We start from the raw sequence: 24455 nt of genomic DNA, 5'->3' as shown, positions 1-24455 counted from the left end.
TTGGATTGATTGATGTGGTGATGGTGAGTATTTATTCTGATAAGACTTACAAAGCTGAATACAATATTTGTTTATTAACCCCTAATGTTCCTGTTTGTTCCAGAGGCAACTCCAAATACCACTACTATGGCATTAGACTGAAGCCAGACTCCCCACTCAACAGACTGCAAGAGGACTCTCAGTACATGGCCATGAGACAGCAGCCTGTGCACCAGAAACAAAGGTGAGCCCTACCTCTCACATCCTCCTCTACTCTAGTTCTCTTTAATCTATACTGTCAGCTCAAGTTCATTTGTGTTTTTTAAAGAATTGACCTCATGTCCTCTGCCCAAAAGCCCTTTTAGTGGACTCTGCAGCAGAGTGAAATGGTGCACTCACCCTAATTTCAGATACATGGTTTATTTAACCTCTCACACCTGCCTTTATTCTCCACCCTTTCCTCTCCACTGCTCTTTTGTGCTTCCTCTCCCAGTCATCCATTAGTTCTTCCCAGCCCCACCCAACATAGCTGTGCTGCCTTCTCCCCTCTATGCAGGTTCAAGCCCCTCCAGAAGGTGGATGGCATGGGGGACAGCCTGTCAGGAGGCTCCCAGCATTCAGCCAGCACCCCAGAGCAGTCTGTGGCAGCCCAGAGCCAGCACCACCAGCAGTACATTGGTAAGGATTGCCGCTAGCCATACTGTAACACTCAGGCAGCGCATCATGTCTCCTGTACCAAAACAGAGCTCACATTAATGCCATAGTTTGTGAATAAAGGATATAACGGTGATGATGACAGGCTTTTAGATAGCTTGCATGGTAGCCTAGGGCAAGACTAGCACAGTTTGATCACTGGATGCAAGAATAATGTAGATTTAAAAATGTAAAAAATGATCTCGCTTCACAGGATTATTAGACACCACTTTGGGATTTAACTGTGTCATTGTGTCTGCAGATGTGTCCCATGTCCTGCCCCCGTTCCCCATCCCTGACCTGGGCACCCAGCCCCTCCCTGAACGCATCAACATGAACGATGTGAAGAAGTTGCAGAACCTGTACAGGGACCACTGTGAGGTACGTACACCACATTGCAAACTCTGAACTGCTCTGGTGTGGTCTAGTCTAGGGCAACCGGCGCTGCCAGAGAGCGAGGCTGCAGCCCTCAACAGGTGTCCTGTCCAATGTTCTTTCTAAGCTGTGCAGCTCCTGGAGCAGTCCAGCGCAGAAAAATTGCCAGCCCATGCAGACGCACAATAGATTGGTCTTCACTAAAATGTACACTAGCTTTCCCGATTTGCTGTGGAAATTGGGATTGAATCAATGTAAGTTTGGTTTGTTGCATTGAAATATATTTAACTTCATGACTGAGTTGGTGATTTTGTTGTAGGTGGAGGAGCAGCTTTGTTCTCCCTTACTGGTACACGGGTTTTTTTTCTATCATCCCTGGTCGGAGAGTAGCCTATAATGCACATTTGAGATCACACAGCAGCGTGTAGCCGCGTGTGCACATTTGTTGATATTCTTTGAGTTACTAGCCCGGTTATAGCAAATTTTGGTCAGGAATGGGGGAGTTTTTGCTTCCTACAAGAGCACATAACTTGAACATGCAGTGCCTTCAGAAAGTATTCACACCCCTTGACTTTTTCCACATTTTGTTGTTTCTACCTGAATTTAAAATGGATTCAATTGAGGTTTTGTGCCACTGGCCTACGCACAATACCCCATAATGCCAAAGTGGAATTATGTTTTTACAAATGTCATTAAAAATGAAAACCTGAAATGTCTTTGGTCAATAAGTATTCAACCCCTTTGTTATGGCAAGGCTAAATAAGTTCAGGAGTAAAAATGTGCTAAACAAGTCACATGGACTCACTCTGTGTGCAATAATAGTGTTTAACATGACTAGCTGATCTCTGTACCCCACACATACATACAATTATCTATAAGGTCCCTCAGTCGAGCAGTGAATTTCAAACACAGACCAGGGAGGTTTTCCAATGCCTCGCAAAGGTCTGTCTTTGTCCTGTCGTGTCCCTTATATATCTATTTATATATTTTTCTTCGCATATCTTTTTCAAATATTTTCCTAAACCTCAACTTCTCAATACTCTCCTGCAACCTGCCTCACCCAATGTGGCGTGAATCTGTTTTTTTCCTAAAGTATTTCTATTTACTTCGGATCTTGAATCCCTCAACTGAAGCTAGCCAGCTAACTACCTACCAGCTATCAGTCAGCAAACCACTGCTAGCGGTCATCAGCTAACCTTTAGCTCGGAAAGCTCTCGCCGGTTCGTACAACGTGACTCAAACCAGAGCATAACGGACCTATTTTTTTTTCTCTCTCCATATCCCTGGATTCCTACTGCAAACTCTGAACAGTTTCATCTGGATCTTCGCAACTAGCTAACCACAATCCCGGGTGACTACTCATGGCTAGCGTTTCCATCCTGGAGCAAGCACCAATTAGCCTGAAGCTAGGGCTCCTGGGCTACCACCGAAACCCACTTCTGGGCTACAATATCCGGACCCCTTTTACTGCCGGTACAGGACACGGAACCCTGTCGATCCTCTACGACTGGAATATTGACATAATCTGCCCGAGGATTCCAACAGGCCCCACAGGCGCGATGTCTGCTGAAGGCCCATTCTGCTAACCGCGGCCTGCTAGCTACCTAGAGCTACTTGGAACCCTACAAATCCACGACTGGTCTATCGACACCACCGCACAAAGAGGCAAAAACAGACTTAACTCCATCGCGACGTCCCCCAAAGGCCCTTCTGCTAACTTGCTAGCCCCGGTCTGCTAACTGCTAGCTTGCTTGCCCTGGCCTGCTAGCTTGTTAGCACCGGCCTACTAACTGTCTGAATCGCCGTGTTCCCAGTCAGCCCAACCACTCACTGGACCCATATGTTCACTTCCCTCGACACCATATGTTATTTGATTGCCCCCCCATCTATCTTCTGATCTCGTCCTACTAGGTGACCTAAACTGGGACATGCTTAACATCCCGGCCATCCTACAATCTAAGCTTGATGCCCTCAATCTCACACAAATGATCAATGAACCTACTAGGTACAACTCCAAATCTGTAAACACGGGCACCCTCAGATATCATCCTAACAAACTCGCCCTCCAAATACACCTCTGCTGTTTTCAATCAAGATCTCAGCGATCAATGCCTCATTGCCTGCATCTGTAATGGGTCTGCGACCAAACGACCACCCCTCAACACTGTCAAACCCTCCCTAAAACACTTCTGCGAGCAGGCCTTTTTAATCGACCTGGCCGGGGTATCCTGGAATGATATTGACCTCATCCCGTCAGTAGAGGATGCCTGGTTATTCTTTAAAAGTGCCTTCCTCACCATCTTAAATAAGCATGCCCCGTTCAAAACGGTTCACTCCAGACCTGTCTGCCCTTGGCCAGCACAAAAACATATTGTGGCGTTCTGCATTGGCATCGAATAGGCCCCGTGATATGCAACTTTTCAGGAAAGTTGGGAACAAATATACACAGGCAGTTAGCTTTCCTAGGGCTAGCTTTTTCAAACAGAAATGTGCATCCTGTAGTACAAAGTTCTGGGACACTGTAAAGTCCATGGAGAATAAGAGCACCTCCTCCCAGCTTGCCCACTGCTCTGAGGCTAGGAAACACTGTCATCACTGATAAATCCACTATAATTGAGAATTTCAATAAGCATTTTTCTACGGCTAGCGATGCTTTCCAACTGGCTACCCCTACCCCGGTCAACTGCCCGACACCCTCCACAGCAACCTGCCAAAGCCCCCCACCATTTCTCCTTCACCCAAATCCAGATAGCTGATGTTCTGAAAGAGCTGCAAAATCTGGATGCCTACAAATCAGCCGGGCTAGACAATCTGGACCCTCTCTTTCTAAAATTATCTGCCGAAATTGTTGCAACCCCTATTACTGGCCTGTTCAACCTCTCTTTCGTATCATCTGAGATTCCCAAATATTGGAAAGCTGCTGCGGTCATCCCCCTCTTCAAAGGGGGTGACACTCTAGACCCAAACTACTACAGACCTATATATTTCCTACCCTGCCTTTCTATGGTCTTCAAAAGCCAAGTTAACAAACAGATTACCGACCATTTCGAATCCCACTGTACCTTCTCCGCTATGCAATCTGGTTTCAGAGCTGGTCATGGGTGCAACTCAGCCATGCTCAAGGTCCTAAATGACATCATAACCGACATCGATAAGAGACATTACTGTGCAGCTGTATTCATGGACCTTGCCAAGGCTTTCGACTCTGTCAATCACCACATTCTTATTGGCAGACTCGACAGCCTTGGTTTCGCAAATGATTGCCCCGCCTGGTTTACCAACTACTTCTCTGATAGAGTTCAGTGTGTAAAATCGGAGGGCCTGTTGTCCGGACCTCTGGTAGCCTCTGAGGTGCCACAGGGTTCAATTCTCGGGCCGACTCTCTTCTCTGTATACATCAATGATGTCGCTCTTGCTGCTGGTGATTCTCTGATCCACCTCTACGCAGACGACACCATTCTGTATACTTCTGGCCCCTCTTTGGACACTGTTAACTAACCTCCAGACGAGCTTCAATGCCATACAACTCTCCTTCCATTGACTCCAACTGCTCTTAAACGCTAGTGAAACTAAATGCATGCTCCTCAACCGATCGCTCCCCACCCGACTAGCATCACTACAAGCTGTATTTCTTAACAAATCGGAGGATTTAAAAGGGATCTTTATTTTTGGTAACAATATTTGAAAGATGTATAAATAATAGTCAATTTGCAGATGATACTAGCCTTTTTCTAAAGGATAGGGCGGCTATTCCCAATTCATTGCTGTGACTCCGTCACCATTGCCTCCATACCTGTTAAAAATGAAGTTAAATATTTAGGAATTGTTATCACTAAAAACGTTTCAGATACTCTTTAAACATCGATAATATGATTAATTTCATCATAGTTTCATTAAGTCAGTGGCTGCAACGTGATATCTCAATTATGGGTTGTAATCAATCAAATTTATTTATAAAGCACTTTTTAAATCGGCCGACGTCACAAAGTGCTGTATGGAAACCCAGCCTAAAACCCCAAACAGCAAGCAATGCAGATGTAGAAGCACGGTGGCTAGGAAAAACTCCCTAGAAAGAAACCTAGAGGAACCAGGCTCTGTGGGGTGGCCAGTCCTCTTCTGGATGTGATGTCTGCGGAACGAGAGACCAAAGCGGGTTCCCGTGTTTGCGGAGAAGAGCATATAGCTTAGAGGTGCAAACGAAAACACAGCCAAAATTGCATTTTAACCAGCAAATCCTTTTATTAATAACAGAACATGGCCAAGATGTTCAAACGTTCATAGATGACCAGCAGGGTATTATTATAATAATAATAATAATAATAATAATAATAATAATAATAATAATAATAATAATAATAATAATAATAATAATAATCCATCATCCTCCATCATCCATCATCCTCCATCATCATCCATCATCATCATCATCCTCATCCATCATCATCATCATCATCATCCTCCTAATCATCATCATCATCCTCCTAATCATCATCATCATCCTCCTAATCATCATCATCATCCTCCTAATCATCATCATCATCCTCCTAATCATCATCATCATCCTCCTAATCATCATCATCATCCTCCTAATCATCATCATCATCCTCCTAATCATCATCATCATCCTCCTAATCATCATCATCATCCTCCTAATCATCATCATCATCCTCCTAATCATCATCATCATCCTCCTAATCATCATCATCATCCTCCTAATCATCATCATCATCCTCCTAATCATCATCATCATCATCCTCCTAATCATCATCATCATCATCCTCCTAATCATCATCATCATCATCCTCCTAATCATCATCATCATCATCCTCCTAATCATCATCATCATCATCCTCCTAATCATCATCATCATCATCCTCCTAATCATCATCATCATCATCCTCCTAATCATCATCATCATCATCCTCCTAATCATCATCATCATCATCCTCCTAATCATCATCATCATCATCCTCCTAATCATCATCATCATCATCCTCCTAATCATCATCATCATCATCCTCCTAATCATCATCATCATCATCCTCCTAATCATCATCATCATCATCCTCCTAATCATCATCATCATCATCCTCCTAATCATCATCATCATCATCCTCCTAATCATCATCATCATCATCCTCCTAATCATCATCATCATCATCCTCCTAATCATCATCATCATCATCCTCCTAATCATCATCATCATCATCCTCCTAATCATCATCATCATCATCCTCCTAATCATCATCATCATCATCATCCTCCTAATCATCATCATCATCATCATCCTCCTAATCATCATCATCATCATCATCCTCCTAATCATCATCATCATCATCCTCCTAATCATCTAAATCTAATCATCTAAATCTAATCATCTAAATCTAATCATCTAAATCTAATCATCTAAATCTAATCATCTAAATCTAAATCTAATCATCATCATCATCTAAATCATCATCTAATCATCATCATCATCATCATCATCATCTAAATCTAATCATCATCATCTAAATCTAAATCTAATCATCATCATCATCTAAATCTCATCATCATCATCTAAATCTAATCAATTAATCAATTAATCAATTAATCGATTAATCAATTAATCAATTAATAATAAACATCATCAGTGGTTGTAGAGAGTGCAACTGGTCAGCACCTCAAGAGTAAATGTCAGTTGGCTTTTCTAGCCGAACCTTCAGAGTTAGACAGCAGGTGCAGTAGAGAGCGAGTCGGAAACAGCAGATCCGGCACAAGGTAGAACATCCAGTGAACAGGTCAGGATTCCATAGCCACAGACAGAATAGTTGAAACTGGAGCAGCAGCACGACCAGGTGGACTGGGGACAGCAAGGAGTCATCAGGCCAGGTAGTCCTGAGGCATGGTCCTAGGGCTCTGGTCTTCTGGGAGAAGAGCGAAAAAAAGAGAATTAGAGGGAGCATACATAAATTCACATAGGACACCAAGACTCATGGTTTATCTAGAATAATTTACCCAAGTCAGTCCCTTTTTTCTTTCTAGTAACATAAAGTAAATTCTGTTATTTAGATTTGTTTGAGGAATAAAACCCATTATATTCGTAAATCACAATTAGTGAAAGACTATGATCGCGGAGGCTATTGATTTTGAGTCGTTGGTGGGTGCTTTTAGAATTCATTGGTTGATATTGTCTGTCTAATCCTCCCTCTGGTATCTTTTTTAATAAACTTGGTGGACTTGAATTCCTAATGAAATGTGATTTTGACCCTCAAATTACCTGTGAAGTTGTCTGTTTCACCAGCAAATTTTATTTTTCTGGAAAATGATATTCAAGTACAATTCTTTCCCCCCACAAAACATTGATTTGGAATAAGAGTTATTCAAATGAATAGGAAATCCATTTTCAAGGTCTTCGGTTTGACAAGGGTATTAATTTTGTATGTGATTTGGTAGACAACGGAGTTTCGCCTGGTGTTCTATTAAAATAAAAATCATTGTATTCACAGGAATGTCCCTGTATTGATGTGTAATATTGTTATTATTGTTGCAATAAAACATTTAAAATGAATTAACCTAAAACATAAGACCAAATATATATATATATATATATATATATATATATATATATATACACGGGAGTTGCTTACCAATATGTAATTGAATGTTCCTGAGTGACCTAGTTACAGAACGTTACAAATAATTGTATGTGTGGTGTACAGAGACAAGGTAGTCATTCAAAAATCTAGTTTTTACTTCATTGGTAAAAAAAAATAAAAATCTAAAACCATTTCCACATTATGGGGTATTTGTGTGTGTGTGTTACTGTTGTCCAGTGACACTACATTAAATTCAGGCTGTAACACAGCAAATTGTGGGAAAAGTCAAGGGGTATGAATACTTTCTGAATCCATGTGGAAATGTTATGGCATTTGCTCTATTGGTTTTGTTGATAGGCTATTTGAGCATAATATAGGCCTATTAGCCACTTTCTGAAACTATAACTTAGTGTGTACAGCCTCTGTGTTCACAGTTAATGCGCGCCGGAAGTTACACAGAATGCTCGCAAAAAATGTGTGTCTGCTCACAAGAGCTGTCATTTGCTCATTACTGGAAAAAATTTGAGTGAACATTGGTCCTGTCCTAGTTGATGTATGAGGGAAGTTACATTTCAGAACTGGTGCTATAACCTCCTTAGTTACTGTTGAATGTGGCTGGTGAGAATACCACCTCCCTGGATGGGATATAGTGATGAGTGAGTGAAATGTTTAATGTAAATATTTTGGGGACTTTTCAAGCTACAGAGAGAAGGAGGTGTACAGAAAGGGAGAGGGCCCTGAAGAGCTTAATTAAAGCGCTGAAGCCGTGGGTTTATGATATTATCCGTGGCCTCCCTCTGTCCGGCCACACCACGCTCCTTTTGTTCCAGCCTCCTTTCATCTCAGCGAAGCCTTTAAGACATGCCAATTAACCTTTCAGCTCGCTGGGTGGACATCTTGGTGTCTTTGTGCTCGCCTCCCCCTGGGCCTTTGTGTTGCCTTGTCTGTGGATGGGCACATGGGCTCCTGCCTTTATCTGCCCGGCGCATTTCTGTCACTCTCACAGCGCTGTGTGTGTGTGTGCGTTTAATGTTTATGCGCTTTTCTCTTTGTGAGCGAACAACGATCTGTTAACTTTATACTAGGTGGATTATTAATGGTAATTGAAATTTATAAAGGTAACAAGTGTACAAAGGACAAATCAAGGTGTAGTTTCAGGAAGAACGTATTCCTCACCCTGCATTCAGTGGAAACACAGCTGTAGATTTTTTTGAACATTTGTTCAAGCAAGCAATGCATGAATTACCTCCACATCCATCTTCATTGGCTTTGGCTTCCGTACTTGCATTTATTAATGTCGAAGTTGATTTTTGATAAGAGACAAATATCCTGCTATCAGCCATGCCAATGAAGCCTGATGTTGGATCTGAGTTGAATGATACAATTAGTAATAACTTCAGCCTGGAACCACATTATGAAGTAAATATCAGTCCCAGCCTGCTCCTCTCTCTCGCTTTCTCTCTTTCCTGTCTCTGTCTTTCTCCAGCATGCTGTTTTTCCTGTGGTAAAACTGGGGAGGTGAAACACTTGTTTGTAGGGGCAGGGGAATTCTCCTTTTTGTTTTGGAGTTCAGTGTTTAAGCTGTTGCTGGGGCAACAGTAAACACGGTTGCCATGGTGATTCTTGGAAGCAAAAACATATCATGTGATTGAAGGAAAGCCTATACTGTGCTGGGCTGTAACTGGAGACCGGGAGCATGTCCTGCCAAAGGAGAATCTCTGGGCATGGTGTGAATCATAGTGAAGAGAGACACTGTACCACAGAGCACTGATAGACAAAACATACTCACTGCTGTCTATATTATGTGCTATTAAAACCTACCGTAGGCTTTCTGTGGCCGTTGTTTTTGGTCTAGTTGTGTAACGTTATATAAAATACTTTTTTACAAATTCTCACTGAAGTTGTCTCCTTTTAGCCCATGAAGTTACTGTAAATTTGTATAGTGAGTTAGTAAATCTTAAGTATAATAAATCTGTCACAGTGGAGTGTTGATTAGTGTGTAGCACATGCTCTAAGTTCAAGTTCAAACAGGAATGAGGAAGTCACGTGTGGGTGGGGAGTTGAGCCTGCCAATGTCACAGGGAGCTCTTATAGTACACACACTAATCATTAGGGCCAGGTGGATACTCGTATCGCCATATTTCTTCCATGGCAAAAACGAAAACCCGAAGCAGACAACTTTTGGTTCTTTAAAAACCTGCTGTATGCAAAATATTGTTTGTTTTAAAAAATGTGACTGGATGACAACATTAATTGTTGTTTCCAACGTTAGGGCTGTTTTCCTAAAGAAGTTAAATCCGCCTCGTGTTTTGTTTCCTTGCCATGATACTGGTATCATCCTTGCCCTCATCTGTGTTATTAAAAAAACAACATTAAATTCATATTAGAGTTTAATTCGTAGTCACTTTCAAATCTGGTTCTCGTTGTGGATGGGATCAATGGGTTGGAAGGAAGGCAGCGTTAAGCTTGGCCTCTGACTCAAACTGAGGGTTCAGTTGGGAGGCTGCTGCAGAGAAACTTTGTGTGTCTGGTTGCCATGGCTCCGCTTGGTGTTTGTCATTCCCTCTCCTCCCCTAGGCTACTCTGGATGTGGTGATGAACCTCCAGTTCCACTACATTGAGAAGCTGTGGCAGACCTTCTGGTTTTCAACAGCGCCATCTAGTGACGGAACCACCACCATCCCCAACAGGTCAGACCACTAAAGTGCTCTATTTGAATTAGGAAAAATATGCAGGCATTATATGCATGTTTTCTGTGATTTAAAACCGTGCTGTTAGTGATTGTATGCTATGTGTGTCTGTAGTGATGAGGACATGGAGGGGGTCATCCCCAGGCAGAAGCTGATTGCTCTGTGTAAGTATGAGCCTGTCAAGCTGTGGATGAGGAGCTGTGACCACATCTTGTACCAGGCCTTGGTGGAGATCCTCATCCCTGACGTGCTGCGCCCTGTCCCCAGTACGTTCACCTGAATACCTTCAACACTATTACCTCACTTCATCATTACTACTCCAAATCAAACACATACTCCTCCCCAGTCATTTATATTTATCCAGGTTCTGTTTTGTATTGCAGGCACTCTCACTCAGGCCATCCGCAACTTTGCCAAGAGTCTGGAGGGCTGGCTGACCACAGCTATGAGCGACTTTCCCAATGAGATTGTCCGCACCAAGGTACAGAAAATGCTCCAACATCCTGATAATGTCCCTGGATACTCCCAGATACAGTAGTAACAGTACACTGAGAGACATTCCCTGGTGAAGTCAATCACCTCTCCCCTGTGCATTTTCTAGGCAGCGGTGGTGAGTGCATTTGCCCAGACCCTGCGTCGGTACACCTCTCTGAACCACCTGGCCCAGGCGGCCCGCGCCGTGCTGCAGAACACCTCTCAGATTAACCAGATGCTCAGCGACCTCAATCGTGTCGACTTCGCCAACGTACAGGTACACTTCTACCTATCAACACCTGTTGATAGTTCTGACTTCTGACTGTATGTCTATTCGTATGTGTTTGTACATATTATTTGTATGATGTGTCTTGTGTGTGTTGGTAAACAGGAGCAGGCGTCGTGGGTGTGTCAGTGTGACGAGAGTGTGGTCCAGCGGCTGGAGCAGGACTTCAAGGTGACCCTGCAGCAGCAGAGCTCTCTGGACCAGTGGGCCGCCTGGCTCGACAACGTGGTCAACCAGGTCCTTAAGCCCCACGAAGGTAGCCCCAGCTTTCCCAGGGCCGCACGACAGTTCCTGCTCAAGTGGTCCTTCTACAGGTACGGACCCAATCTATAAACAGTGCATTCTGAAAATATTCAGACCCCTTGACTTTTTTTACAGCCTTATTCTAAAATGGGTTAAATCATTTTTTTCCCCCTCATCAATCTACACACAATACCCCATAATGACAAAGCGTAAACAGGTTCTTAGAAATGTTTGCACATTCATTAAAAATAAAAACAGATATCTTATTTGCATAAGTATTCAGACCCTTTGCTAGGAGACTTGAAATTGAGCTCATGTGCATCCTGTTTCCATTGATCATCCTTCAGATGTTTCAACAACTTGATTGGTCCACCTGTGGTAAATTTACCAAAAAATTTCTAGCATTGAAGGTCCTCAAGAACAGTGGAAATCGGGGGAGAAGTGCCTTGGTCAGGGAGGTGACCAAGAACCCGATGGTCACTCTGACAGAGCTCTAGAATTAATCTATACATGGGAGAACTTTTCAGAAGGTCAACCATCTCTGCAGCACTCCACCAATCAGGCCTGTACATTAGTGGCCCTACGGAAGCCACTCCTCAGTAAAAGGCACATGAAAGCCCGCTTGGAGTTTGCCAAAAGGCACCTAAAGACTCTCAGACCATGAGAAACAAGATTCTCTGGTCTGATTGAACTCTTTGGCCTGAATGCAAAGCATCATGTCTGGAGGAAACCTGGCACCATCCCTAACATGACGCATGGTGGTGTCAGCATCATGCTGTTGTCGTGACTTGACTTTAAATAACAGTCTTCAGATTAATGTTATCTAACGATGTTCAATTGTTACCCGATTTTTGTTTTAATTATTCATGTAACAATGAACTCATTAGGATCTGGGGCACCACGAGAGCGGTTCTTTAGTTACCATCTCCCGAATTAAACTCTAAAAGGTCTTGACCTATCACGCCTATAGTAAACTTATTAATCATAACCTCATATCAGATCACCATTCTAAACAGTTGTAAAATCCTTGCATCTGCAAAAACCAGAGCCTTACTTATATTCAGTACTACACAAATTGGTTTATTTATTTACAAGCTAATTAAATGGGAACATAGGATAAACACACACTCTGTACTGGTTATTGACTGGAGATGTAATACGCTGAAGACAGGTCCCTAGCGGAATGACCACCACATGAATGCTTGTTAAAGAAGAGCTGGAGAGCGAGAGGGACGGAGACACTTAACATTGCCACATTCAGAAAATACTCTCGCGTACAATAACCATATATTTTGCACACGAACCACCGCCTGCTTTGAGCATGAAATCATGAATGTATTTACGTGAAAGGCCTGGGATCTCTCGGTGAACGGGCTAGTCTTAGAAAGGGGGTTGGGCCTTTTTGCGGCACGCTTGTAAGGCTCTGATTGTCCAAAATGGTTCCAACAACTCTTCTACTGTTGTCCTTTTTTGTAGTAGCCCGGTATCCTGTTACTTGTCATGTAGTCCTGAACACAACTACAGAGTTGATTTTCCTTCCATTCGCTCTTGAAGATGTTTCTTTGAAGATAGGCTAGCCAGCTGTATCGATGGTTTCCCAGTGGGGTGATGAGTAGAGTAATACCATGCTTTGAGCAGAGCAACAGGATGGTCCTACTTAAATTCACTTTCAAAGATACCTTACTTAGGACAGCTAATCAGCCGTACCAGTGATTGTCTGGGGGGTGATTTATACATTTTTTTTTTTTTTTTTTGTCTCCAACTCTGGTTGAGGTTCAAGCTTCAAACCATTTTAAACATGTAGCTGCGGCTTCACGCCTTTTCTTAACCCATTTATACCTTTTGCTCGAAAGGGGCAGTTCTCTGTCTTCACTTTGGGGCAGTGATTACTCACTGTGCAAAGTTATGGAAATAATTCTCTTAACTTCTCAAATCACATTCCCCTCAGACAAAAACACAAATTTTTCAGATTACATGCACAACCCATAGTATGGTAACTTCAGCTAGAGTGGGGAGAACAAGTATTTGATACACTGCTGATTTTGCAGTTATTCCTACTTACAAAGCATGTAGAGGTCTGTAATAGTTATCATAGGTACACTTCAACTGTGAGAGAAGGAATCTAAAACAAAAATCCAGAAAATCACATTGTATGATTTTGAAGTAATTCATTTTTATTTTATTGCATGACATAAGTATTTGATACATCAGAAGAGCAGAACTTAATATTTGGTACAGAAACCTTTGTTTGCAATTACAGAGATCATACGTTTCCTGTAGTTCTTGACCAGGTTTGCACACACTGCAGCAGGGATTTTGGCCCACTCCTCCATACAGACCTTCTCTAGATCCTTCAGGTTTCGGGGCTGTCGCTGGGCAATACGAACTTTCAGCTCCCTCCAAAGATTTTCTATTGGGTTCAGGTCTGGAGACTAGCTAGGCCACTCCAGGACCTTGAGATGCTTCTTACGGAGCCACTCCTTAGTTGCCCTGGCTGTGTGTTTTGGGTCGTTGTTATGCTGGAAGACCCAACCACGACCCATCTTCAATGCTCTTACTGAGGGAAGGAGGTTGTTGGCCAAGATCTCGCGATACATGGCCCCGTCCATCCTCCCCTTAATACGGTGCAGTCGTCCTGTCCCCTTTGCAGAAAAGCATCCCCAAAGAATGATGTTTCCACCTCCATGCTTCACGGTTGGGATGGTGTTCTTGGGATTGTACTCATCCTTCTTCCTCCAAACACGGCAAGTGGAGTTTAGTCCAACATTTTTTATTTTTGTCTCATCAGACCACATTACCTTCTTCCATTCCTCCTCTGGATCATCCAGATGGTCATTGGCAAACTTCAGACGGGCCTGGACATGCACTGGCTTGAGCAGGGGAACCTTGCGTGCGCTGCAGGATTTTAATCCATGACGGCGTAGTGTTACTAATGGTTTTCTTTGAGACTGGTCCCAGCTCTCTTCAGGTCATTGACCAGGTCCTGCCGTGTAGTTCTGGGCTGATCCCTCACCTTCCTCATGATCATTGATGCCCCACGAGGTGAGATCTTGCATGGAGCCCAAGACCGAGGGTGATTGACCGCCATATTGAGCTTCTTCCATTTTCTAATAATTGCGCCAACAGTTGTTGCCTTCTCACCAAGCTGCTTGCCTATTATCCTGTAGCCCATCCCATCCTTGTACAGGTCTACAATTTTATCCCTGATGTCCTTACATAGCTCTCTGGTCTTGGCCATTGTGGAGAGGTTGGAGTCTGAGTGCGTGAACAGGTGCAGTTAATACAGGTAATGAGTGGAGATCAGGAGGGATTCTTAAAGAAAAACTGAAAGGTCTGTGAGAGCCGGAATTCTTACTGGTTGGTAGGTGATCAAATACTTATGTCATGCAATAAAATGCAAATGAATTACTTAAAAATCATACAATGTGATTTTTCTGGATTTTTGTTTTAGATTCTCACAGTTGAAGTGTACATATGATAATAATTACAGACCTCTACATGCTTTGTAAGTAGGAAACACTGCTGATTTTGCAGGTTTTCGAATACTTGTTCTCCCCCCCTGTATGTAGTATGTGTACTTTCCAAGTTACAGTATTTCCTTTATAACATTTTTAATGACATCACAAAATGATATTAGTGTTCTATAGATTGCCTCTTACCATTCCCCACGTTTCTATTTCGAAATATTGTTCCAGTTTTCGCTTTTGAACATGTTACCTTTTTCCCGCTGAGACTGTTATGTTGAGACAAAGAACATTTAGTCCAAAACGGATTTAAAAACAAAACTGATGTGATCATTAAGGCCTGCAGTGTGAAATAAGGCTTTAGCTAGCCACTCCATAACAGTCCAGTCTTCTTGAACCATTCCATGGTGTGTTTAGGGTTGTTGTACTGTTGGAAGACTCACAACCTTCAACAGAGACTGTTTTTAGACACTGGGTTGAACATTGCACTTCAAAACACCTTGATAATTGGCTGATTTCATGATGTCTTGCACAAGTTCAAGGCCCCCAGTACCAGAGGCAGCAAAGCAACCCCACAGTATTGAGCCTCCCCATGTTTGATTGTAGGGAGGGTGTTATTCTCTTTGAATGCTGACAAGTGGGCAAAATTGCCAGTAGAAAGGAGCAGCAAGCTCAGAAAGATGCACTGTTTGTCTACAGTCATCTTGGCCAAAGACTGTGCAACCAAGTATTAGCTCCGTGCCAATCATTTTGTCCATGCCAACTTAAGTTTACAAAAATGAAATTGGGTCTGCAATGTTGACAATCCCAATAACAAGGTGTGGGGACCGTTTTTTTTTTTCAATTTTAACTTATTTTAGAAATAGCTAATTATTTAAGAAAAGTGAAAGTGTGCCAATATCTTTGTTCGCAACTATATGTGCAGTATAAATGTAAAATGTAGCTGCTTTTCACTAAGGTGTGGGAATATTTGCAGGCTGATGAATGTGGTGATTAGCTTTGTGTGGCAGGGGCACATTCAAGCTCAGTGGGGCTGTGTTAATGTAATTTCTCTCTGATGGCCCTCTTTCTCTCCCCCACTCCCTCCCCACAGCTCCATGGTAATCAGGGACCTGACCCTGCGTAGTGCGGCTAGTTTCGGCTCCTTCCACCTCATCAGACTGCTCTACGATGAGTACATGTTCTACCTGGTGGAGCACCGCGTCGCCCAGGCAACCGGAGAGACACCCATCGCTGTCATGGGAGAGGTGAGTGGGAGAGTTTTTATGTGCCTGTTTCCTTGAGCAATTCTGTGGAAAATTCACAAATGATAATTATGAATATTTAATCGCACACCAGGTTCCATGGTCAACACTTTTGATTCTGAGTAATATGGCCTGTTTGTTGACAGCATGTAAATCTGTATTAGTACATTACTAATCAGTTTTCCTCTCTTCTGAAACAGTTCAGTGACCTTAACTCGATGATGCTCATGGACAAAGGTAGGTCTACTCCTGCTGACTCATTTTCCCTATCAGTCTCAATGTGTTATAAACCTAGACTTTACCTAGCTCTTGTTAACTGCTGTTTTTCCCATCATAGACCCGTCCTTCTCAGATGACATGAGTGACGTAGGCAGTGACGAGGGCCGAGGGCCCAACGAGCCGGCCGTGAAAAGAGAGAGGATCGAAATCAACCACTCGCTGCAGGAAATCTGAGACCGGATGTGGTGAGGGCCATAGCCCACTACTCCAGGAGGTCTGCTGCCGCCCTGGGCCCTGCTGGTCCTGTCAGCACACTGAGTGGCTACACAGCCAGTGTGTTCAGTGTATATAGAGAAGAGTACTAGGCTCAGCCCCTACCCTACCACACCTCCTAGTTAGTGTAGTTAAGGGGGGGGGATCTTTATCCCAGGGAAAACAATGTATGCTCACCAAGGGGGGCTGGTTTGACCTGACAGGGGTATACAGTTCTAATTTCTCTCCGTTCACTTGTTCCCGTTTTGCAACTGTGATTCAGGATGACTTTGTGCAGTACCGATGTTGGATACGTGTAACTTTGAATGAGTGCTGTGTGTATCTTATCCTTTATTAGCTGTGTAATTCCAGTGCCTTAGATAACTCTTTAACCGCCACTACTACAGATGTCTATCTCCTCCCTCAGCTGTGCCTCTACCGCAGTATGAATGTATTGTTTCAGAACCTCAGACATTCTAAAGCACCTTTAAACCTGTAGGAGTATACTATACATGTTGCCTCTGTTGCTACTGGCAGCTCAACCCACATTGATGCAACCCACTGACGCAAAGGACTTGTCCCTCACCCAAGAGTGGCCACGCTGGTGGGAATGTCAGTAGGCCCCTAGTCTCATAGTTGATTGGAAGGCAGGGACCTCTTAACACTCTGGCCATATGAGATGATTAGTTACCTCATCCTTTTCTATGCTCTGTTCTGTTCTTATGAGGCAACTATAAAAGAGCCACTTACTGTTAATTCTACCAACTCCCCCTTACTCAAGTAACCTTTTCCATGTATATATCACTTTTCATTCAAATGATAACGATTCTATGATGCCGTTTGGCAGAAACTCAATTTCAGGATGCACACAAGTCTCATTGATCCATGACTGTAGAACTTCAGGGTGTTTCTAGATGTCACGCCCCAGAGTCTAGGACAAGCCAGTTGCCTCTTATGTTGATGAGACATTTAGATATGTTTTAAAGACTGAAAGGAGTGTGGTGGAATGTGTTCAGGAAACCACCAGATTGTACATATATATGATCTACCTTCTTGGTTAACTGGAGGTGTCTGGCATCCATTTTGTGGAGCTGTATGTCTGGGTCAAGTCAAATTTCTTAAGGGATGTAAAATAGTATGTATTTAACAAAACGTGAAAGAGCATTGGACCCCCGAAGCCAAAACCCTTAAAAGGAAACTGTAGTTGCATCTGTTCAGTTCAACTGATGCTGTTTGAGTTCAGATAGGCTCTCCCCTTACCGTTACTCAAATGGACTCATTCTATATTGATTGGAAGGAAATATTCAGAATCTCCCAATCCATGTTTATTCATTCATATTGCTTGATATGAAAATGCTAATAGCTTTTGAGTCTGTTGCTCTAAGATTTTATTATATAGCCGTACAATGATACTGTAGGAGGGCTGATTTGTGCAAAACCAACAAACTGTTAAACTTTAAAATATAACTTTCTTAATATGATGTAAAAAATCTGTGTTCATCAATGGCCTTTTGTATCGCTTGGTCTTTCCCCAATCATTTAGCTCTCCCCATACTGCACTGTTTGTGTTTTTAAAGGGGGATGTCCTCCTTGCTTTGATTATTTAGTGGCTGGGACTGATGTGAGGCAAACGTTTGTCTTCTTTTGATAATTTGTGTCATCTGGTCAACACATCAATAGTTAACAAACAACGTTGATATTTGGGGTGTAAATGCCCTATAAATCGGCAGTCACTTTTCCATATTGAGAGAATCTCCATTTCTATTTATAAAAAATTATAGCTGATTTAGGGCTGGAGTCAATCAGTAATGGTGTGATTGAAATGTTTTTGCATTCGCGGTAAACGGTGTATTTTGTCTGCTCAACCGGAAATTACAACCGACATGGAGCGTTTCTCTAAACACTTTTGGTTGAGTTCCCCCTCAGATTTTGTAGTAGCTATAAGAATCCTGAGCTTGAGTTATTGAAGGCTCTTTGTAACCCGTGCCTGTCACAGTACTTTGCCTTTAAGTGCGTTGGAAAGTCATTTCTATGTGTACTTTGTTTCTTGTAAATCTGTTTTGACTTGGCTGAGGATAATTTTTTTATTGAACTAGATCTGGTTCTTCTGTATTTTGAACCCTTATTTTTTATGTATTTTTAAACCTGTTCTTGACTACACTTTACCTAGCCTGAGGGCAGACAAGTCTGTAACAAACTGCATAGTTCAACTGTATTTTGTACTGGTCAATGTGTAATAAATTGGTATTATACCATCTTTTTGGCCAAGCTTTTATTTCTTAAATGTAAAATTAAACATCTTTACTAGCATTTGTGTCCTGGCAAATTAACTTATTACTGTAACCACTCACAATGATTAAGTGTGATTGCCTTTAAATTTCAATGTTCCGCATTCACTGTAAACGGTGCATATGTCAGATCAATTGGAAATTACCTTTACAATCTGTAACCCTTTAGCGATACAGATTGAATAGAGCCCTCTGTCTAGACATGCATTTTTCCCCTGAAATATTCCATGACAATTCTGTTTGACAAGTAGTATGTTTATTCATAAACAATTTCTCTTCAATAAAACCAACTTCTTACATCCAGTTTAACTCCTGATATAAAGGCACACAATGCAAACAGAACAAGATTCAGTACAAAGAGAAAAGGATTATGTGTACGACGCAAGGCTGAAAGATACAAAAATAATAAAGTCTAGGTCCCAAAATGAGTTTGGTCACAAGTTTGTGGGGGAAAAAAAGAGTGAGCACGATGTGTGGTCCCAACGTCAAAACCATCCTAGTCTGTCTGTTCTCTCCCTCCTGGGCGACTAGGTTGGTATGGCCCAGAGGCCTAAAAGTGCAATGTGTACTCCAGGAACTCCCAACGGGGACCTGGGCATTCCTACTCCTCCTCACAAGGTGCAGCCTGCCATGTACTTCCCTGCCAAGGAGACAAAGGTGTGAAGTTGATGTCATACTACCTTGTGAAACTCCAGGACCCACATACTGTATCTTATTGGCCAGGCCTAGTAACATGTTACTCTACCTGTGGCAAATCTCTTCTTTACCAGGGACATGCGGTAACGGTTGCCCACCAGCTCCACGTCCATGCCCGAAAGGGAGGCCCCCGATCCCACAAACTGGACTGCCAGGCTGGGGGGAGGGCCGCGAGGAACCTCTAGGCACTGCCAGCTAGCACACAGAGTGCCAGAGCCTGGAACAAGTGACACATTCTTCAGTTCCCCTCCACTAACAGGAGCAAGTTAATCACACTGACTTGTGGTTCTGCCTATGTGGCAATTGGACAGTACAATCTGTTATCGTCAGGTAGATTGGTGGCCAGACTGGCCACTGAAATGAGTGCCTTCAGAAAGTATTCATACCCATTGACTTATTCCACATTTTGTTGTGTTATAGCCTGAATTAAAATGTATTCAATATCTCACCCATCTACAATGTGAAAACATGTTTTTAGAAATGTTAGCAATAGAGAAATATTTAAACTCCAAATTGAGCTCAGGTGCATCCAATTTCCTTTGATCATCCTTGATGTCACTAACTTGATTGGAGTCCACCTGAGGTCAATTCAATTGTTTGGACATGGTTTAGAAAGAAATACACGTGCCTATATAATGTCCTAAGTGTCCGTAGATCGCCAATATATAATTGTGATAATTTCTAGTGTTGAAAGTTTCCAAGACGACTCATCATTGGGAAATGGAAAAAATATGGAACTACCCAGACTCTGCCTTGAGCTGCTGTCCGACCAAACTGAGCAACCGGGCAAGAAGGACCTCGGTCACGGAGGTGACCAAGAACCAGATGACCACTCAGACAGAACTATAGTTCCTTGGCTGAAATGGGAGAACCTGCCAGAAGGACAACAGTCTCTACAGCACTTCACCAATCTGGGCTTTATGAGAGAGAGGCCAGAAGGAAGCCACTCCTGAGAAAAAGGCATGTGAAAGACTGAGCATAAGGCTAAAGATTCTGTGGTCTGGTGAGAAGAAAAATTAAACCTTGGCCTGAATGCAAAGCACTATGTCTGGAGAAAACCAGACCCAGCTAACACCATCCCTACTCTAAAGCATGGTGGTGGCAGCATGGGGATGCTTTTCGTGCAAACAACCTTAGACTGGGGGCAAAGATTTACATTTCATCAGGACAATGACCCCACGCATACAGCCAAAGCAACGCTGGAATGGCTTCAGAACAAGAATGTGAAAGTCCTTGAGTAGCCCAGACTTGAATCCCATTGAAAACATGTGGAAAGATGAATGCCGTCAGCCGCCACGGTAGACAAGACTTGCCATCACAGTGAAAATAATTCAACTTTTGCAGTCTGCCGTTGCGTAGTTTTCTACCGGATGTTGATTTGCACCGGCTGTTGTTTCTATACTGAAATCACCATAGCAGCGCATACCGTCGTGCTGGCTTGCTTTTGCAGTCGGTCTTTCTTGTCCCTCTATGCTGACTGATAATGATGTTTTTTGCGTCCCTCATTTAATAACCTCTTGAAACTAGGGGGCACTATTTTCAGAAAAATAACGTTCCCAAAGTAAACGGGCTATTTTTCAGGACCAGATAATAGAATATGCATATAATTGACAGCTTAGGATAGAAAACACTAAAGTTTCCAGAACTGATATTGCAGGGGAAAGCCTGAGAAAAATCCAATCAGGAAGTGAGTGTTATTTAGAAACCTCTGCGTCCCTATTGAGAAGTGAAAGGGATATCAACCAGATTCCTTTTTCTATGGCATGTCTAGTGTCACAAGACATAGTTTCAGGCTTTTATTTTGAAAAATTAGCGTGAGCGACAACATTGCGTAAGTGGTCACCTGGTGGCTCTGAGTGATTTGTGCGTAATAGACAAATGCGGCCATTGTTTCTCTCGCACCTACTAAGAAGCCAACTGACCCGGTTGATATATTATCGAATAGATATTTGAAAAACACCTTGAGGATTGATTATAAAAAACGTTTGCCATGTTTCTGTCGTTATTATGGATCTAATTTGGAATTTTTTTCAGCGTTGTCGTGACCGCAATATCCGGTCGATTTCTCAGCCAAGCGTGAAGAACAAACGGAGCTATTTCGGCTACAAAAATAATCTTTATGGAAAAAAGGAACATTTGCTATTTAACTGGGAGTCTCGTGAGTGAAAACATCCGAAGCTCATCAAAGGTAAACGATTTCATTTGATTGCCTTTCTGATTTTCGTGACCAAGCTGCCTGCTGCTAGCTAGGCTATCAATAAACTTACACAAATGCTTGTCTTGCTTTGGCTGTAAAGCATAATTTCAAAATCTGAGATGACAGGGTGATTAACAAAAGGCTAAGCTGTGTTTCAATGTATTTCACTTGTGATTTCATGAATGAATATTTTCTAGTAATATTTTTTGTCCGTTGCGTTATGCTAATTAGTGTCAGTTGATGACAATTCTCCCGAATCCGGGAGCGGTAGTTCCAAGAGGTTTTAAATGCAGCATCATGTAAATGAGACTTCTGTATTTAATTAAAATAAATGTGCTAAAATGTCTAAATATGTTTTCACTTTTTTATTATGAGGTATAATGTGTAGATGGGTGAGGAAAAAATGTAATCCATTTAGAATTCAGGCTGTAACACAACAAAGTGGAATAAATCAAGGGGTATGAATACTTTCTGAAGGCACTGTTCCAAGGAGGGAGAAAAAGGTATTTGGATCGGATGACCAGGAAAGCAGTTATTGTAACCTTTCCGAGATTCTGATCACTGCCTATAAACTATGATGTTCAGGCTTTTATATTCCCCAAACTTCCCTCTATTTGTAAGGCCTATAAATAGCAGTGTTGCTCAGCTTTCATATGCTAATATTGATATTTAAGACTGATACCTTCAGAGGCTGCATATTAAAATAGAGAAAAGGGTGGCACTCAATGCAATTATGTTGTCAAAGACTAGACTTGTAAAAATGTACATTATACTGCATTTATATTTCTATAGCTAGAATATGACATGTGGCCATTAAATGAGATGGGTGTGTTGACAGGTCAGTAACCTTTGCTTTGGTTGGTGGGGGAGAGGTTGGGTAGCTTCCACAGTAGCCGTCGTTCCTTCGTATTCCTGTGAAGGCAGACAAAGGGTCAGTGAGGCCCACCCTGTCCACTATCCTCCCTCTCTCTCGACCTTCTACCATCCTCCCATTCTCCTGTTCTCCCCATTTATCCACCCTTCATCTGTCTCCCTTCCATATCTCCTCCCACTCTCCACCCATTCATCCTTCCCTCTATCCTTTCATCCCTCCTTCCATTCCCACCTCCCCCTGCTCACCAGCATGCGGGGGGATGGCACTGCAGGTCTGTGGCGGTGTGGTCGAGGGGTAGCAGCACCTGCACAGCAGTGAGCTGGGTGGAGGGGGCAGTGGCCGGGCAGCAGTGATAGTCCAGGGACACACGGGTCACTGTGCCACTCCGCTGGCACTCTGCTGACAACAAGAGGGGAGCACGACCAGGGTCCTGGGACGACACCTGAGAAGGGAGGGAAGGAAAGAATGAGAAAGGAAGAACAGAGTTGGGAGAGGCTGTTGATGTCAGGACAATGCTGTCATTTGGAAGACAGGGGAAAATGTGTATCTTGAAGAATACTTGAAAGGTCAGATGACAGAGGGTAAGAGTTCCACTGTACTTCATCAGTCACCTGGTACTTGAGTAGGGCCACATTATAGTAGGAGGCCAGAGGGTTGAGCTCAGCCTCTCTCTGCAGGTAAAGGTTCAGTGCCTGCATGTTGAACCAGAAGTCCCTGGTGTCTGGGTCACTCTGAGAGGGGTCACTGTGGCGAATAACACACTCAGGAGAATGAGACATATCCTACCATTTCCGCAATCTGTCTTTTTATCATAATCCCATAGCACATATTCATCTACCTGTAGAGCAGCTTCTGATTGGGCAGAAAGTGGTCAACCCGGGAGATGTTGACCAATCGAAAGCTGAGGACCGGGGCGTTTGGGTTAGCGGTGAAGATACAAGTTATTCCAGCAGGAAAAGACATGGTGAGATCTCCTGTGATCTTCACCAGACAGCTGGAGAAGAGAAGAGAGATGCGCATACGCTTCGCCTTCAGCCGGTCTGTGTATAAAAGGTAATAACATTGGATCTGGTGTACAGAGGGCTTATGTATACTGACCGGTTATGCTGTCCACCTTTGAAGTAAGCATTTATGTATTCTGTGATGGCTGCAGCCACAGGCCAGGACTCCTGGGTGCTCAGGGAGATTGGGCTCGGCCCGCGAGACAGATGCACTGTGGGGAAAATAGCCATGTCTAAGACACAAGTTCAAGGAACAATGTCCTCATTCATAAGTGCTTTATGCTATCGGATATCTTTGAAATATTGGTATGAAAATTGTTGTTTAGACTGTGTAGGCGTGTGTGGTCTTTGTGCAGGTGTGAGAGGGGTGAGGGCTGCCCACCTCTAGCAGGGCTGGTGGCATGGGTCTGGGCCCCCCACTCACTAGGGCTGGAGGAGGAGGATGAGGTGAAGTCCAGGCTGGGGTCCGGCAGAGGAGATGAGCACACTGACCTGGACTGAGACAACGGGGATATATAAGGGTTACAGTGTGGAGGAACCAGAGAGGATGTGTGGAGAATGTCATCGTTCAGAACATACCCCCTTCACAGAACATTTTCTCTGCTCAGCTCAATCAGAATTTTTTTTTTTTCTTCTACATTCATCATTTATGTTTGGAAGAATGAACAGGACTACTGTTCTAGCCTTGCTTGTCAGACTTATAGCTGCAAAAGCCACACGTCTGAGTGAGACCAGGGTGATCTCCCCGAGGACACTCACTCTCTCACAGCCACTCAGTCTGCCTGAGGACCTCTTGGCTCTGGCTGGTCTGGGGGGGGCTGCCACTAGCAGCTCTGCACTGTGCTGCCTGAAGCTATGCCTTGAACCTGGAGAGGAAGAAGAGAGGGAAATGACCAATATTA

The 24455-nt window shown here is 43.1% G+C and overlaps 2 protein-coding genes across 3 annotated transcripts in view; one reads left to right on the top strand and one right to left on the bottom strand.

Annotated features, from left to right (window-relative positions):
- The window catches only part of rfx2 (regulatory factor X, 2 (influences HLA class II expression)), a 68313-nt gene extending 49559 nt beyond the window's left edge, over positions 1 to 18754 (top strand). For both annotated transcript variants that reach the window (XM_036978113.2, XM_036978112.2), the window contains 11 exons: positions 104 to 223; positions 536 to 657; positions 935 to 1053; positions 10203 to 10315; positions 10430 to 10581; positions 10699 to 10796; positions 10917 to 11066; positions 11181 to 11389; positions 15876 to 16029; positions 16227 to 16263; positions 16364 to 18754. In XM_036978113.2, coding sequence (XP_036834008.1) covers positions 104 to 223; positions 536 to 657; positions 935 to 1053; positions 10203 to 10315; positions 10430 to 10581; positions 10699 to 10796; positions 10917 to 11066; positions 11181 to 11389; positions 15876 to 16029; positions 16227 to 16263; positions 16364 to 16479 — 1390 coding nt within the window. In that variant the 3' untranslated portion in view covers positions 16480 to 18754. The remainder of the gene's footprint in view (positions 1 to 103; positions 224 to 535; positions 658 to 934; positions 1054 to 10202; positions 10316 to 10429; positions 10582 to 10698; positions 10797 to 10916; positions 11067 to 11180; positions 11390 to 15875; positions 16030 to 16226; positions 16264 to 16363) is intronic.
- A 270-nt stretch (positions 18755 to 19024) lies between these two features.
- Positions 19025 to 24455, bottom strand: part of fcho1 (FCH and mu domain containing endocytic adaptor 1) — a 47484-nt gene continuing 42053 nt past the window's right edge. Inside the window, exons 19-27 of the mRNA XM_036978111.2 lie at positions 24313 to 24419; positions 23936 to 24050; positions 23651 to 23765; positions 23391 to 23546; positions 23164 to 23296; positions 22798 to 22994; positions 22526 to 22590; positions 19531 to 19698; positions 19025 to 19425 (exon numbers count right to left, since the gene is read on the bottom strand). Of these exons, the coding sequence (XP_036834006.1) occupies positions 19397 to 19425; positions 19531 to 19698; positions 22526 to 22590; positions 22798 to 22994; positions 23164 to 23296; positions 23391 to 23546; positions 23651 to 23765; positions 23936 to 24050; positions 24313 to 24419 (1085 nt within the window). The 3' untranslated portion in view covers positions 19025 to 19396. The remainder of the gene's footprint in view (positions 19426 to 19530; positions 19699 to 22525; positions 22591 to 22797; positions 22995 to 23163; positions 23297 to 23390; positions 23547 to 23650; positions 23766 to 23935; positions 24051 to 24312; positions 24420 to 24455) is intronic.

The sequence above is a fragment of the Oncorhynchus mykiss genome, chromosome 5 (genome assembly GCF_057628025.1).
Source record: "Oncorhynchus mykiss isolate SJ-2025 chromosome 5, ASM5762802v1, whole genome shotgun sequence".
In the NCBI taxonomy this organism is placed as follows: domain Eukaryota; kingdom Metazoa; phylum Chordata; class Actinopteri; order Salmoniformes; family Salmonidae; genus Oncorhynchus; species Oncorhynchus mykiss.
The sequence above is the reverse complement of the archived record's forward strand: the minus strand, read 5'-3'. Positions and strand labels throughout refer to the sequence as shown.